This window comes from Pseudorca crassidens, chromosome 7 (genome assembly GCF_039906515.1).
Source record: "Pseudorca crassidens isolate mPseCra1 chromosome 7, mPseCra1.hap1, whole genome shotgun sequence".
Classification (NCBI taxonomy): Eukaryota; Metazoa; Chordata; class Mammalia; order Artiodactyla; family Delphinidae; genus Pseudorca; species Pseudorca crassidens.
Genome location: NC_090302.1, coordinates 87,951,183 through 87,967,113, shown reverse-complemented (window position 1 = coordinate 87,967,113; position 15,931 = coordinate 87,951,183). Strand labels below are relative to the sequence as shown.

At 35.9% G+C, this 15,931-nt stretch overlaps 1 protein-coding gene across 2 annotated transcripts in view; it reads left to right on the top strand.

Annotated features, from left to right (window-relative positions):
• FAM240B (family with sequence similarity 240 member B) overlaps positions 1 to 15,931 on the top strand; it is an 82,733-nt gene that overhangs the window by 32,546 nt on the left and 34,256 nt on the right. The window contains exons 1-2 of one of the 2 annotated variants that reach the window (XM_067742449.1): positions 14,166 to 14,386; positions 14,953 to 15,079. Coding sequence is in view for 1 of the 2 variants with exons in the window: in XM_067742445.1 (XP_067598546.1) it covers positions 8,119 to 8,163 (45 nt within the window). In the remaining variant the exon portion in view is untranslated. Of the gene's footprint in view, positions 1 to 8,078; positions 8,164 to 14,165; positions 14,387 to 14,952; positions 15,080 to 15,931 lie in introns of those variants that run through there. The other variant, XM_067742445.1, reaches the window with a different exon arrangement.

The following is a 15,931-nucleotide window of genomic DNA, read 5'->3' as shown; positions in this document are numbered from 1 at the left end:
TACTGGGATTGCTGGATCATATGGTAATTCTATTTTTAGTTTTTTAAGGAACCTCCATACTGTTCTCCATATTGGCTGTATCGATTTACATTCCCACCAACAGTGCAAGAGGCTTCCCTTTTCTCCACACCCTCTCCAGCATTTGTTGTTTGTAGATTTTCTGATGATGCCCATTCTAACTGGTGTGAGGTGATAACTCCTTGTAGTTTTGATTTGCATTTCTGTAATAATTAGTGATGTTGAGCACTTTTCATGTGCTTCTTGCCCATCTGTATGTCTTGTTTGGAGAAATGTCTAGGTCTTCTGCCCATTTTTGGATTGGGTTGTTTGTTTGTTTGATATTGAGTTGCATGAGCTGTTTATATATTTTGGACATTAATCCTTTGTCCGTTGATTCGTTTGCAAATATTTTCTCCCGTTCTGAGGGTTGTATTTTTGTCTTGTTTATGGTTTCCTTTGCTGTGCAAAAGCTTTGAAGTTTCATTAGGTCCCATTTGTTTATTTTTGTTTTTATTTCCATTACTCTAGGAGGTGGAGCAAAGAAGATCTTGCTGTGATTTATGTCAAAGAGTGTTCTTCCTATCTTTTCTTCTAACAGTTTTATAGTGTCCGGTCTTACATTTAGGTCTCGAAACCATTTTGAGTTTATTTTTGTGTATGGTGTTAGGGAGTGTTCTAATTCCATTCTTTTACATGTAGCTGTCCAGTGTTCCCAGAACCACTTATTGAAGAGCCTGTGTTTTCTCCATTGTATATCTTTGACTCCTTTGTCATAGATTAGTTGACCATAGGTGCGTGGGTTTATCTATGGGCTTTCTATCTTGTTCCATTGATCTATGTTTCTCTTTTTGTGCCAGTACCATATTGTCTTGATTACTTTAGCTTTGTAGTATAGTCTGAAGTCAGGGAGTCTCATTCCTCCAGTTCCATTTTTTCCTCTCAAGAGTGCTTTGGCTATTTGGGGTCTTTTGTGACTCCATACAAATTTTAAGATGTTTTGTTCTAGTTCCGTAAAAAATGCCATTGGTTGTTTGATAGGGATTGCATTGAATCTGTAGATTGTTTTGGGTAGTATAGTCATTTTCACAATATTGATTCTTCCAATCCAAGAACATGGTATATCTCTCCAACTTTGGTATCATCTTTAATTTCTTTCTTCAGTGTCTTATAGTTTTCTGCATACAGGTCTTTTGTTTCCATAGGTAGGTTTATTCCTAGGTATTTTATTCTTTTTCTTGCAATGGTAAATGGGAGTGTTTCCATAATTTCTGTTTCAGATTTTTTATCATTAGTGTACAGGAATGAAAGAGATTTCTGTGCATTAATTTTGTATCCTGCAACTTTACCAAATTCATTGATTAGATACAGTAGTTTTCTGGTGGCATTTTTAGGATTCTCTATGTATAGAGATCTGCAAAGAGTGACCGTTTTACTTCTTCTTTTCCAATTTGTATTCCTTTTATTTCTTTTTCTTCTCTGATTGCTCTGGCTAGGTCTTCCAGAACTGTGTTGCATAATAGTTGTGAGCGTGGACATCCTTGTCTCGTTCGTTATCTTAGAGGAAATGCTTTCAGTTTTTCACCATTGAGAATGATGTTTTCTGTGGGTTTGTCATATATGGCCTTTATTATTTTGAGGTAGATTCCCTCTATGCCCACTTTCTGGAGAGTTTTTATCATAAATGGGTGTTGAATTTTGTCAAAAGCTTTTTCTGCATCTATTGAGATGATCATATGGTTTTTATTCTTCAGTTTGTTATTATGGCATATGACATTGATTGATTTGCATATATTGAAGAATTTTTGCATCCCTGGGATAAATCCCACTTAATCATGGTGCATGATTCTTTAGTGTATTGTTCAATTCTCTTTGCTAGTACTTTCTTGAGCATTTTTGCATCGATATTCATCATTGATATTGGTCTGTAATTTTCTTTTTTTTGTTGTATCTTTGTCTGGTTTTGGTATCAGGGTTATGGTGGCCTCATAGAATGAGTTTAGGAGTTTTCCTGCCTCTGCAATTTTTTGGAAGAGTTTGCGAACGATGGGTGTCAGCTCTTCTCCAAGTGTTTGATAGAATTCACGTATGAAGCCATCTGGTCCTGGACTTTTGTTTGTTGCAAAATTTTTAATCACAGTTTCAATTTCATTACTTGTGATTGTTCTGTTCATATTTTCTATTTATTCCTGGTTCACTTTTGGAAGGTTATAGCTCTCTAAGAATTTGTCCATTTCTCCCAGGTTGTCTATTTTATTGGCATATAGTTGTTTGTAGTAATCTCTTATAATCCTCTGTATTTCTGCAGTGTCTGTTGTAACTTCTTTTTCATTTCTAATTTTATTGATTTTAGTCCTCTCCCTCTTTTTCTTGATGAGTCTGGCTAATGGTTCATTAATTTTGTTTATCTTCTTAAAGAACCTGCTTTCAGTTTCGTTGATCTTTGTTATTGTTTTCTTTGTTTCTATTTCATTTATTTCTGCTCTGATCTTCATGATTTCTTTCCTCCTGCTAACTTTGTGTTTTGTTTGTTCTTCTTTCTCTAGTGCCTTTAGGTGTAACGTTGGATTGTTTATTTCAGATTTTTCTTTCTCTTGAGGTAGGCTTGTATAGCTATAAACTTCCCTCTTAGAACTGCTTTTGCTGCATCCCATAGGTTTTGGATTGTCGTGTTTTCATTGTCATTTGTATCTAGGTATTTTCTGATTTCCTCTTTTATTTCTTCAGTTATCTCTTGGTTATTTTGTAACATATTGTTTAGCCTCCAAGTGATTGTGCTTTTTATGTTTTTTTCCCTGTACTTGATTTCTAATCTTATAGCATTGTGGTCAGGAAGGATGCTTCATATGTTTTCAATTTTCTTAAATTTACTGAGGCTTGATTTGAGACCCAAGATGTGATCTGTCCTGGGGAATGTTCCGTGCATACTTGAAAGTTGAATCTGCAGTTTTGGTATGGCATCTCATATAAATATCAATTAACTCTATCTGGCCTATTGTGTCATTTAAAGCTTCTGTTTCCTTAATTTTCTGTTATCTGTCCATTGGTGTAAGTGTTGTGTTAAAGTCCCCCACTATTATTGTGTTACGGTCGATTTTCTCTTTTAGAACTGTTAGCAGTTGCCTTATGTATTGAGGCGCTCCTATGTTGGGTGCATATATATTACAATTGTTATATTTTCTTCTTGGATTGATCCCTTGATCAGTATGTAGTGTCCTTCCTTGTCTCTTGTAACATTCTGTATTTTAAAGTCTATTTTATCTGATATGAGTATAGCTACTCCAGCTTTCTTTTGATTTCCATTTGCATGGAATATCTTTTTCCATCCCCTCACTTTCAGTCTGTATGTGTCCCTAGGTCTGAAGTGGGTCTCTTGTAGACAGCATATATATGGGTCTTGTTTTTGTATCCATTCAGTTTGCTGAGTTATTATCATGAAATAATGTTCAGTTTTTTCATAGTTACTGATCATATGATTTATCCCTCATTTTATTAATGTGCTATATCACATTTATTGATTTACATGTGATGAACCATCTTTGCATCCCAGGAATAAACCTGTTTGGTCATGGTGTATGATTCTTGTAATGTGCTGTTGAAGTTTGTTTGGTAATATTTTGTTGAGGATTTTGGCATCTGTGTTCATCAAGGATGTTGAGCATTGATTTTATTTTCTTGTAGTATGCTTGCCTGGCTTTGGTAACAGGGTAATATTGGCCTTTTAAAATGAGTTTGGAAGTTTTCCCTCCTCTTCAGTTCTTTGGAAGAATTTGAGATAGAATGGTTAATTTCTTTAAAGTGTTGGTAGAATTTACCAGTGAAGCCATCTGGTCTTGGAACTATTTTTGGTTGAGAGGTTTATTATTTACTGATTCAATCTCCTTACTTGTAATTTGTTCATATGTTCTATTTCCTTATGATTCATTCTTGGTAGGTTGTATGTTTCTAGGAATTTATCCATTTCTTCTAGGTTATCTAATTTGTTGGCATAAAATTACTCATAGTAATTTCTTCTGATCCTTTATCTTTGTTGTTATGCGTGGTAATATATCCCCTTTCACTTCTGACAATATTGAGTATTTTCTTTTTTGCCTAGTTAGTCTAGCTAAAGGCTTGCACATCTTTTTTTTTTTTCTAACCTTTAAAAAACCAGCTCTTACTTTCAGTGGTCGTCTGTTGTATTTCTAGTCCCTGTTTCATTTATATCTGCCCTAAATTTTTTTCCTTCCTTCTGATCACATTACGCTTAATATGTTGTTTAGTTCCTTTACTTTTTTTAGTTGTTTTTTTTAGGTTGTTTATTTTAGATCTTTCTTTTGTCTTAATGTAGACTTTTATCATTATACACTTCCCTCTTACAACTGTTTTTGCTGCAGCTCATAAGTTTTAGTACATTGTGTTTCATTTTCATTTGTCTCAAAATATCTTGTCAATTGCCCTTTGATTTCTTCTTCAACCCTTTTGTTCAGGAGTCTGTTGTTTAACCTACACATATTTGTGATATTTCTGGATTTCCTCCTGTAATGTATTTTAGTGTCATACCATTGTAGTCGGAAACAATACAGTGATTTCAGTTATATTATGACCTAACAGATGATGTATCATGGAGAGTATTCCATGTATGCTTGGGAAGAATGTGTATTCTTCTATTCTGCATATGTCTGTTAGGTCCATCTGGTATTATGTGTAGTTTAAGTCCAATGTCTCCTTATTGATTTTCTTTTTGGATGATGATCTAGCCATTGATGAAAATGGGGTATTGAAGTCCCGAAATACTGATTTGCTGCCTATTTCCGCCTTCAGGTTAGTTACTATTTGCTTTATATATAATTAGGGTGCTCTGATAGTGCAGGAATAAAAATGTATAATTGTATGTCCTCTTATAAGTAAATTTACTCCTTATCTTTATATAATGACCTTCTTTGTCTTTTGTTACAGTATTTGACTTCAAGTTCATGTAAGTATAGCTACCACTGCTCTCTTTTGGTTTCCATTTGAATAGAATGTCTTTTTCCATCCCTTTACTTTCAGTGTAAGTGTGTCATTAAAGCTGAAATGAGACTCTTGTTATCAGCAGACAGTTGGGTCTTCTTATTAAATTCATAAAACCACTCTGTGTCTTTTAGTGGGAGAATTTAATTCATTTGCATATAGAGGAATCATTGACAGGGAAGGACTTACTAATTCCATCATATTAATTGTTTCCTGGATTTTTTGTCATTCTTTTACTCCTTTCTTCTTTTCTTGCTGTCTTTCTTTGTGAATTGATAATTTTGTTGTGTTATGCTTTGATTTTTGTCTCTGTTTTTTGGGTATCTACTAAAGGTTTTGATTCTTTGTTATCGTGAGCCTTTCATCCAATCTCTTAGAGTTATGACAGACTATTTTAAGGTGATAACTTAATTTTGAATCCATACAAAAGCACTACAATTTTACACTCTCCTTATTTTATGCTTTGATGTCACAATTCACATCATTTTATATTGTGAATCCATTAAAAAATTATTGCAGTGATAGTTGTTCTTGTCTTTAACTTTTATACTAAAGTTATAAGAGATTTACCCATCACCATCTTAGAGTATTCTGAACTATCTTTTGGCCTATGAGTTTTATACTTTCATGTGTTTTCATGTTCCTAATTAATTAACACGCTTTCATTTCAGATTGAAGGACTCCTTTGAACAACTTTTGTATAAACTCCTTCAGCTTTTCTTTGTTTATGAAAACTCTGTCTCTCCAATTCTAAAGGACAAGTTTGCTGGATAGAGCATTCTTGGCAGTTTTTTTTTCTTTGCACACTTTGAATATATCCTTCCTATCCCTTGTGGGCTGCAATATTTTGCTGAAAAATCTGTTAATCTTATGGGGATTCCCATGTATAAACAAGTGGCTTTTGTCTTCTTGCTTTTACGATTCTGTCTTTAATTTCTGATAATTTCATTATATTGTGTCTATGTGTAGGTCTCTTTGGATTAATCTTCTTTGGAGAGTTTTGGGCTTCCTCGATCTGGGTATCTCTTTCTTTCCCCACATTAGGGAAGTTTTTAGGCAGTATTTCTTTGAATATTCTCTCTGCCCTTTCTTTCTTTCTCTTTCTTGAAGACCTCTAATGCATATATTGATCCACTTACTGGTGTCCCTTATGCGATCTTCACTTTTTTCTATTCTTCTTTCTTTTTGCTCTTTTGATTAGATAACTTCCACTGCCTTGTCTGATTCTTTCTTCCATTTGGTCTAGTCTGCTTGTGAAGCCCTGTATTGAATTTTTCAGTTCATTTATTCTTGAAATCTATGATTTCTGTTTGGTACTTCTTAATATTTTCTGTCTCTTTGTTGAAACTCACACTTTGCTCATGCTTTATTCTCCTGACGTCAGCATCTTTATTACCATTATTCTGAACTCTGTTGGGTAATTACTTATATCCACTTCATTAAGGTCAGCTCCTAGAGATCTGTTTATTTGTTTGAAACATCCCCGTTTCTTTACTTTCCTTGACTCTCTGTGTTGGTTTCTGTATAAAACAGCCCCTTTTAAAAAAAAAAAATAAATAAATAAATAAATAAAACAGCCCCTTTTCCCAGTTTAATCTGTCTTGTGTAGGATATGAACCTCCTTAATCAGCCTGGCCTAGTTGTTGAAATCATTGTCTTTGTTGTTAGTGACTTCCAGCAGTTGAGGGTGTTCCAAGACCCATCAGTGTGCTCAACGATGTGGTTAATGCTCATATGCCTGTTTAGGCTTCTGAACAACTGCCAGTTGCCTGCCGCTTTAACTCCCTGATGCAGGTTAATTGGAAGCCCAATTATCAGGCAGGAGCTGGAAAAGTCAGAATATGACACATGTAGTCTAGCCCCTATGAAGAAGAATTCAGAGCTGGAAGAGTTTCTTCTTCCTCACTCTGCGTTGAGCCAAGGGAAATAATTACTCTGAATGCTTCTCTGTCCAAGTAAAACAGCCTTTGTTTTTAGTGGTCCCAGGCACTCATGAAGGCTGAGCCCTTTCAGGTCCCAGAGCTAGGTGAATTGGGGGCTAGTCCCTTAGGTGGCAGTTGAAAACTGGTGTGCTAGATGTGTGGACAAGCTCCTTCCAGGAGAGAAGATAAAAATTTGGTCTTACTTGGAGCTGGGGGAGGTAGCAGGGGACATGCCCACCAGCTTTACCAGGCTCCCAAATGGATCCCCGTGAGCTTCCACATGCAGACTAACTGGAAGCCAGAACCACAGGCAGCAGCTACGAAAATATACGACTTCCTTCCAGGGAGAAACATTCTTGCTGGGAGATGGGCATTTTTTTGTCGTCTCCCTCCATGCTGGGTCTGGGTGTATAGATATGGGAAATCCTCATGCATCCATTTAAAAACTTCTTCTTTGTTTGCTATAGTACTGTGGTGCTCAGGAATGCAAGCCCAATTGACTTTCAGAGGTAGGTTATTTGGGGGTCCATCCCTCAGGTGGCAGTTTTTAAAGTCAGGGTTCTAAATGTGTAGACAAGCTCCCTCCAGGGCCATGCAGGAGACTTGGCTTTATTGTTGAAGGAAGCTGGGGGAGAGGGCAGAGTAAGTACCCACTGGCTCTTTTGGGCGCTGGGCAGGATTCCAGTCAGCTGAAATGCAAGCTGATTAGAAGCTGGACCCTCAGACAGTAGCTGGGAAAGTATGTAGTCCAACTCCCTCCAGGAAGAAATTGGGAGATAAGCATTTGTGTGTGTTCCCTCTGCTCTACGTTTGGGGAGATAGCCAGAGGGAGTGCTCAAGCACCTTGTAAAAACTGCTTATTTGTTTGCTATAATATCATGGGACTTGTGAAGGGAAGCCCTTTTGGCTCTCAGAGCTGGATGATTTGGGGGTCCATCCCTCAGGCGGCAGCCTTAAAATCTGGGGCATTAGAAATGTGGTGCAAACACTGCACTAATTGGGAAGAGGCTAGAAGTTGGTGGTTTCAGAAAGATTATAAGGTGCTGTTCTTGGGTGGGGTTTATAGTAAGAGTGTGTCTCATCCTTTCCTACACATTTCTGAGTGGGTATTTTCTCAGTTTCCCAATGTGTCGGAGTCACTAAAGTTAGTTTCTTGATATCTTTCAGAGGGAATTGATCTGTGTGTAGCTGTATATTCAGTGCATCCATGGAAGGAGGGAAATTCAGGAGTCTCTTCTGTGTCCATCTTGAGGTACGTGTTGATCTTTTCTAATAACTAACTCCTGGTTTCATTGACTTTCAATATTGTTTTTCTGTTTTGTTTATGTATGCTGTAACATTTATTATTTTTCCCATCTGCTGGCCTTGGGTTAAGCTTTTTCTACTTCTTTAAGGAAAATGTTAGATTGTGGATATGAGATCTTTATTCTGTTTTAATGTAAGCCTTTACAGCTATAAATTTCCCTCTCATCACTGCTTGTGCTCCATCCCGTAAGGTTTGCTATTATGTAGTTTTTTTGTTTGGTCTCAAGGTATTTTGTAGTTTCTCTTGTAATTTCTTCCTTGACCCATCGGTTGTTTAACAGCGTGCTGTTTAATTTCCACATATTTGTGAATTTTTGTTTCCCTTCTGTTACTGATTTCCACTTTTATCCCATTGTGATGGAAAAAGATTCATTGTATGATTTCAGTAGTTTTAATTTTTATTAAGAATTGTTTTGTGGCCTAACATATGGCTATTCTGGAAATGTTTCACGTACACTTGAGAAAAATCTGTAATTTACTGTCTTTGGGTAGAGAGCTGTGTATATATGTGTCTGTTAGGTCCATTTGGTTTATACTCTTGTTTAAGTTTTCTGTTTCCTTACTGATCTTCTGTGTGGTTGTTCTCTCCCATTTCTGAATGAAGGCTATCAAAGTCTTCAACTCTTACTGTTTCTCCCTTCCGTCAAGGTTTGCTTCATCTGTTAAGGAGCTCTGGTACAAATGTTTATAATTTTTATTTTTTCTTAGAGAATTGATCCTTTTCTCATTATATAAATTCCTTCTTTGTTCCTTGTAAAAGGTTTGACTTAAAGTCTAGTTTGTCTGATATTAGTATAGGCACCTTGTTCCCTTTTGCTCACTATTTGCATGGGATAGTTTTCCATTCTTCACTTTCAACCTGTGTATGTCCATAAATTTAAACTGAATCCCTTGTAGACAGCATAGACAGCTTATAGTTGGATTCTGTTTTTTATCCATTCTGCCAGCTTATGCATCTTAATTGGTGAGTTTAATCCATTATTCTTAAAGTAATTACTGATAGAGAAGGACTTTTTTTTGCCATTTGTGACATTTGTTTTCTGTATGCTTCATTAAATTTTTGTCCCTTCTTTATTGCCTTCTTTTGTGTTTATTTTATTTTTTTTGGAGTGACACGTTTTGATTCCCTTCTCACTTCCTTTTCTGTATACTTTGTAAATATTTTCTTTTTGGTTATCACAGGGATTACATACAATATCCTAAAGTCATAACAATCTGTTTTAAACTGTCAACAGCTTAACTTCAATAACATACAAAAATTCTACTCCTTCACAGCACCACTCCTCCAGTCTGTTATTGATGTTAAAAAATACATCCTTATATATTGTGTATCCATTAACATAGAAATTATGTTAATTTTTAATTTTCTTACTTTTATCCCATAATATATATAAAGTGTGATTACCAACCCACGTTGCAATACTCATGTTTTTTATATTTCTCCACTTATTTACCTTAACCAGAGAACTATATATTTTCTTCTAGCTTTGAGCTACTTGTCTAGGATTTTATCATTTCAACTTGAAGGACTCCCTTTAGTATTTCTGGTAGGGAAGGTCTAATGATAGTAATTCCATCCAAGATTTGTTTACGTTGGAAAGCCTTAATTTCTCCTTTATTTTGAAGTACAGTTTTGCCGATATAGGAGTTTCAGTTTATAAGGCTTTTTTTTTTCCCTTCAGTACTTAAAATACATCATCCCAGTCCCTCCTGGACTGCAAGGTTTCTGCTGAAAAATCTGCTAAAAATTTTATTTGACATCATTAATACATGATGATTCAGTTGTCTATTGATTCTTTCAAGATTCTTTGATTTTTACTTTTGTCAGGTTGATTATAATGTGTTTTAGTGTGGGTCTATTTGATTTTACCCTACAGTTTGTTTAACTTGTATTTTTCTATCCAAGTATTTCACAGTTTGGGAAGTTTTTGTCCATTATTCCTTCAGACGAGGTTTCTGCTGTTTTCTCACTCTCTTTTCTTCCTGGATTCCCGTAATGTCTTCTTTTTTGGATTCCCATAATTCCATTAGGGTCGGTTCACGTTTCTTCATTCATTTTCCTTTTTGCTCTGAGAGCTAATAATTTCAAATGATTTTTCTTCAAGTTTACTGATGCCTTCCTCTGCCTGTTTCAGTCTGCTTTTGAACCGCTCTTGTGAAATTTTCAATTTAGTTACACTTTTAACTCCACATTTGCTTTTTTTAAATAAATTCTGTCTCTTTGTTGATATTCTCACTTTGTTGATATATCATCTTCCTGATTTCCTAGGCAGTTGTTTTCAAGAGTTCATCTAGCAACTCTGAAGCCTGTGTTTCTTTAGTGTCACTTTCTAGAGAGTTATTATGTTCCTTTGAGTGGGCCACATTTTCCTGTTTTTTTCTGTGTTTTGTGAGCTTTTGTCAAAAATTGCATATTGAAAAATACAGCCACCTCTCCCAGCCTTGTAGACTGGATACTTGCAGAGGAAGGCCTTCACTAATCAGCCTGGTGTAATGACTTAAGGTCTTCTCAGATCTTTTCTGAGGATGTGCCTACACTGGACCTGTGTCTGCAGCCCAGCCACAGCCCCCTAATTCTGCCACACACAGATGTTTCATTTCCCCAAGAGCCGCACCCCTGTCTTCTTGGCCCTTAAATGTTCTGTTGTATTCCTCTGTCAGTAATCTCTGCCTTCCAAGTGTGTGCAGGTCTACAGTTGCCATGAAGTTTTCATGGGCCATTGAATCCATCATTGCTTTCACAGCCACCAATCTGATATACAAAATATTCCACTATTCCTATCTCAGCTGTGAGTCATGTGAGACAGAAATCAGACTCTCAGACATTGCCTGGCATGCCACACATTGCAATCAAGTTGCACTCTTTTACTTTTCTCCCAATGGAGGACCAGTAATTGGGCAGCTTTCACTCTAGTGCACCATATTGAGTCAGGAGTGGGTTAGGATAAGAGTGAGCAAAAATGTCACGAAATTTGCTATCATTTTGAGAGTGACTCTTTCTTGACTGGGCATTCACTTTGTTGCTTCAGATTACTGACTGGTTTCTAGAGCTCCCACAAAGCTATTTGTATTCTATTGTTTAGTTCAGTGTTTTCATGGGGTTACAGACCTGGAGTTTCCTATTCTGCCATCTTACCTATATCACTGCTGTCCTTCATTTTTGGAAGATGGTTTTACCAGATATAGAATTCTTGGTTAACAGTGTTTTTCTTTCAACACGTGAATATGAAATCCACCAGCCTTCTCCCTTGACGCTTTCAAAATTCTTTGTTAGTTTTTGCAATTTTAAAATAGTGTTTTCATTTAGATCTCCTGTTGGAGTTCACTGAGTTTCTTGGATATGTACTTTCATGTATTTTATCATATTTGAGGAGTTTGGGACAATTATCTCTTCAAATATTTTCCCTGACTTTCTATCCCTTTCTCTCCATGCAGCATTCCTATTATGGATATGTTGTCATACTTGATGATGTCTTGTAGATCTTTTACGTTCTGCTCGTTATTCTTCACTCTTTCCTCTTTCCACCTCTCAGACTGGATAGTCTCAATCAGTTCTTCTTCAAATGTGCCAATTCTTTATTCTGCCTGCTTAAATCTGCTAGTGAATCCCTCTAATAACTTCCTTATTTCAGTTGTGGCACTTTTCAACTCTAGAATATATATTTGATTCCTTTTTGTAATTTATTTCTCTTTATTAGTGTTTGTCACTTGGTGAGGCACCATTTTCCTGATTTCCTTTAGTTCTTTGTCCAAAATTTCATTGAGTTCTATGGGAATATTTAAGAGAGTGATTTAAAGTCTTTTTAATGCCTGGACAATGTGTATATGTGTATGTCCACATTGTTTGGACAATGTACATATATATATATATACACACACACACACGAGTGCATATATATATATATATATATATATACACACACACACATTTTTTTCCTCATTCATGGGTCATACTTTGTTGTTTGTTTTCATACCTCATAACTCTTTGTTGAAAATTTATATGTTAAATAATATAAAGTAGAAATTCTGGAAATCAGATTCTCCCTTCCCATCAGGATTTTGTGTTACAGCTGTTTGTTACTGTTGTTGGTGGTAGCGGTGGTATTGCTCCTGTTTGTTGAAATCTAGCTTGCATTGGGAAGATGTAATGGTTGTTACAGGTTGGAAGGAAGCTTTATGATATGAGAAGCCCATCACATTTTTTTGTGACTTTATTTTAAATTAATATAAAATGATGTTGGTTTTGTTGGATATATTTTTATGCTCCATGCTACTAACGTTTAAGATTCAAACATTTGACAAAAGTTATTTAGGACTTTTCATAAGTATTTGATTGAGAGTATTTAGTGGTGATATTTTGTTTATTGTATATACATGGGTCTTTTTTGGGCTTACTTTGGGCTTACTTTGTTCTTCTTTTTTCTAGTTTCTTGAGGTATGATGTTAGGTTGTTTATTTGAGACTTTTCTTTTATCTTAATCTAGGAATTTATGACTATAAACTTCCCTTGTAAAACTGCTTTTGATGTATCCCATATGTTTTGGTATACTGTTTTCATTTTAATTTTTCTCAAGACATTTTCTAATATCTCTTTTGTTTTCATTTTTGAAAACAAAATAATCTTTCTCAAGATTATATTATTTAATTTCCACACATTTGTGAATTTTCCAGCTTTTTTTATGTTGCTTTTTATTTACATTCCATGGTGGACAGAAAAAATACTTAGTATAATTCAGTCTTGCTAATTTTATCAAGACTTGTTTTGTGACCTAATATGTGATCTAGGAGAAAGTTCCATTTAGAGTTGAGAATAATATCTAACTGTTGGGTGGAATTTTCTATATATGGCTCTTAGGTCCATTTGGTTTATAATGTTGTTAAAAGTTAGCTGTTCCTTTATTGATTTTATGTCTGTATGTTCTATCCATTATTGAAAATGTTCTGTGACACTTCAAAAATTTGTATCAGGGACTTCTCATTGACTCCATGCTGGCCCACAGTGAAGCTAAAAATAGTATTTCCTGCAGGCATTCTTTTTCTTTAAGCTGCAATGCAAAGAGACAGAATGACAGTCTCCCCTTTTGTTTCTGTTTTATTTTTTTTAATATTTATTTATTTGACAGTGCCAGGTCTCAGTTGTGGCATGCGGGATCTTCATTGCCGCATGTGGGATCTAGTTCCCTGATCAGGGTTCAAACCCAGTCCCCCTGCATTGGGAATGCGGAGTCTTTTTTTTTTAATTGGAGTATATTTGCTTTACAGTGTTGTGTTAGTTTCTGTTGTACAGAAAAGTGAATCAGCTATACATATACATATATCTCCCCTTTATTGGATTTCCTTCCCATTTAGGTCACCACAGAGCCCTGAGTAGAGTGCCCTGTGCTATACAGTAGGCTCTCATTAGTTATCTATTTTATATATAGTATCAAGAGTGTATATATGTCAATCCCAGTCTCCCAATTCATCCCACACCCACTTTCCCCTTGGTATACATGCGCTTTTTCTCTACATCTGTGCCTCTATGTCTGCTTTGTAAATAAGATCCTCTATACAAATTTTTTCAGATTCCAAATATATGCGTTAATATACGATATTCGTTTTTCTCTTTCTGACTTACTTCACTATGTGTGACAGTCTCTAGGTCCATCCACATCTCTACAAATGACCCAATTTTGTTGCTTTTTATGGGTAATACTCCACTGTATATATGTACCATATCTTCTTTATCCATTCCTCTGCTGATGGACTTTTAGGTTGTTTCTATGTCCTGGCTATTGTGAATAGGGCTGCTGTGAACATTGGGGTGCACTTGTCTCTTCTTTCTCTTTAAGCTACAATGCAAAGAAACAGAAGAACAGGTGTTTCCCTTTAATTACTTAGAGTTTGACACCGCCCCCCCCCCTTTGTTTCTGTTCTGAACACTGGCCACAAAATAGTTACAGTTTGACACAATACTTGCCAATGAAATACCACCTGAGAGATTCTGAGAACTTACTTGTTTTCCTGATCCAGCATGACTCCTTCCAACTTCTGTTGTCCTTTATAGGTCAATCATGCACACTTGAAAGCAAAAGAACACTTTCCAAAGATGATGTGGCAGGGTGATAAAACTTACCTGAGTCCTTCATCACATCATTGAGCTATCTCTCCAGCCCTGGATTTCTTATTAGGTGAGAAGGATAAACTGCAATATATTTAAGCCACTGCTGTATAATTTCCTGTATTCTTGGTAAAGAATGACCCACCTGGAAATGGCATTTCGAGATGCAGACCTCAATATTTAAAGTTGGCTGAATGGGGGTAGAAGAGAATATTCAGTTATTCCAGGCAAGAAAATTAGACATCTTTATTACATGGTGATGAAAATGTGTGATCGAACAGATACGTACTTATCCTGGGACACAAAATATAGGGTAAGGAGAAATTATAAAAGAAAAAAAATCGAGAATTTTAACTTGGGTGTGTTATATTTTGCTACTTTCTACGCAGTCCTCAAAGGCAGGGATGACTTCAGACTTCAGACAACCATTCTGCTCAAAACATGGAAGAATGAAATATAGCTTTGCTAAGGGAACATTCTCTAACTGCAGGCTGTAATGTATATTGAGTCAAAGAGTCATGATTTGGATTTCTGTGAGTTGAAATAATAACAGCTAACATTTATATGACACTCCCTACATGCTAAACACTGTTGTAAGCACTTTACATTTATTAACATATTTAATCCTCACAACAGCCCTGTGATGGGTGCCATTATCTGCAACATCAGAGGGAACCATGTGATCATTGTAGCCACCAGCTGACCCTACAGCCACCTTGTGCCTCCCTTGGTCCCACCCAAGAATTTCTGAGCCTTCTTTCTGGTGAGTCTTGTGGCCTTTTCTCCCTCATTGTGAATCCTCCTGCCAATAAAACATGCTGTGAATGTTAACAAAAGGAAACCTCAACTAGAATTGGAGTCTGGAAGGCCGCCCCGTAGAGGGAGCTCTCATGCCGTGTCACTCATCATCAATTACCCCAACAGGTATTGACAGATTTCTAAATGGAGGCCCAGAGAGGTTAATTACTGGTTGTACTGGGTCTCCCTTATTTTTTGAAGCTGCATAATTTAGTCTCTCATTTCACTAGCAAAATTTTGTTCAGACCATATATCAACTTGTTTTTGTTTGTTTGTTTTATTGAAGTATAGTTGATTTACAGTGTTGTATTAATTTCTGCTGTACAGCAAAAGTGATTCCAATATATACATATATACTCTTTTTTATATTCTTTTCCATTATGTTTTATCTCAGGATATTGAATATTGTTCCCTGTGCTATACAGTAGGACCTTGTTGTTTATTCATTCTATATGTAATTGTTTGCATCTGCTAACCACAAACTCCCAGTCCATCCCTCCCCCAACCACAAGTCTGTTCTGTATGTCTGTGAGTCTGTTTCTGTTTTGTAGATAGGTTCATTTATATATTTTATTGATAGATTCCACATATAAGTGATATCATATGGTATTTGTCTTTCTCTTTTTGACTTACTTCACTTAGTATGATAATCTGTAGCTCCATCCATGTTGCTGCAAATGGCATGACGTCACTCTTTTTTATGGCTGAGTGTTACTCCATTTTATATATATACCATGTCTTCTTTATCCATTCACCTGTTGATGGACATTTAGGTTTCAACTTGTTTATTGTTTCTTGGGGTTTTTTTTTTCAATTT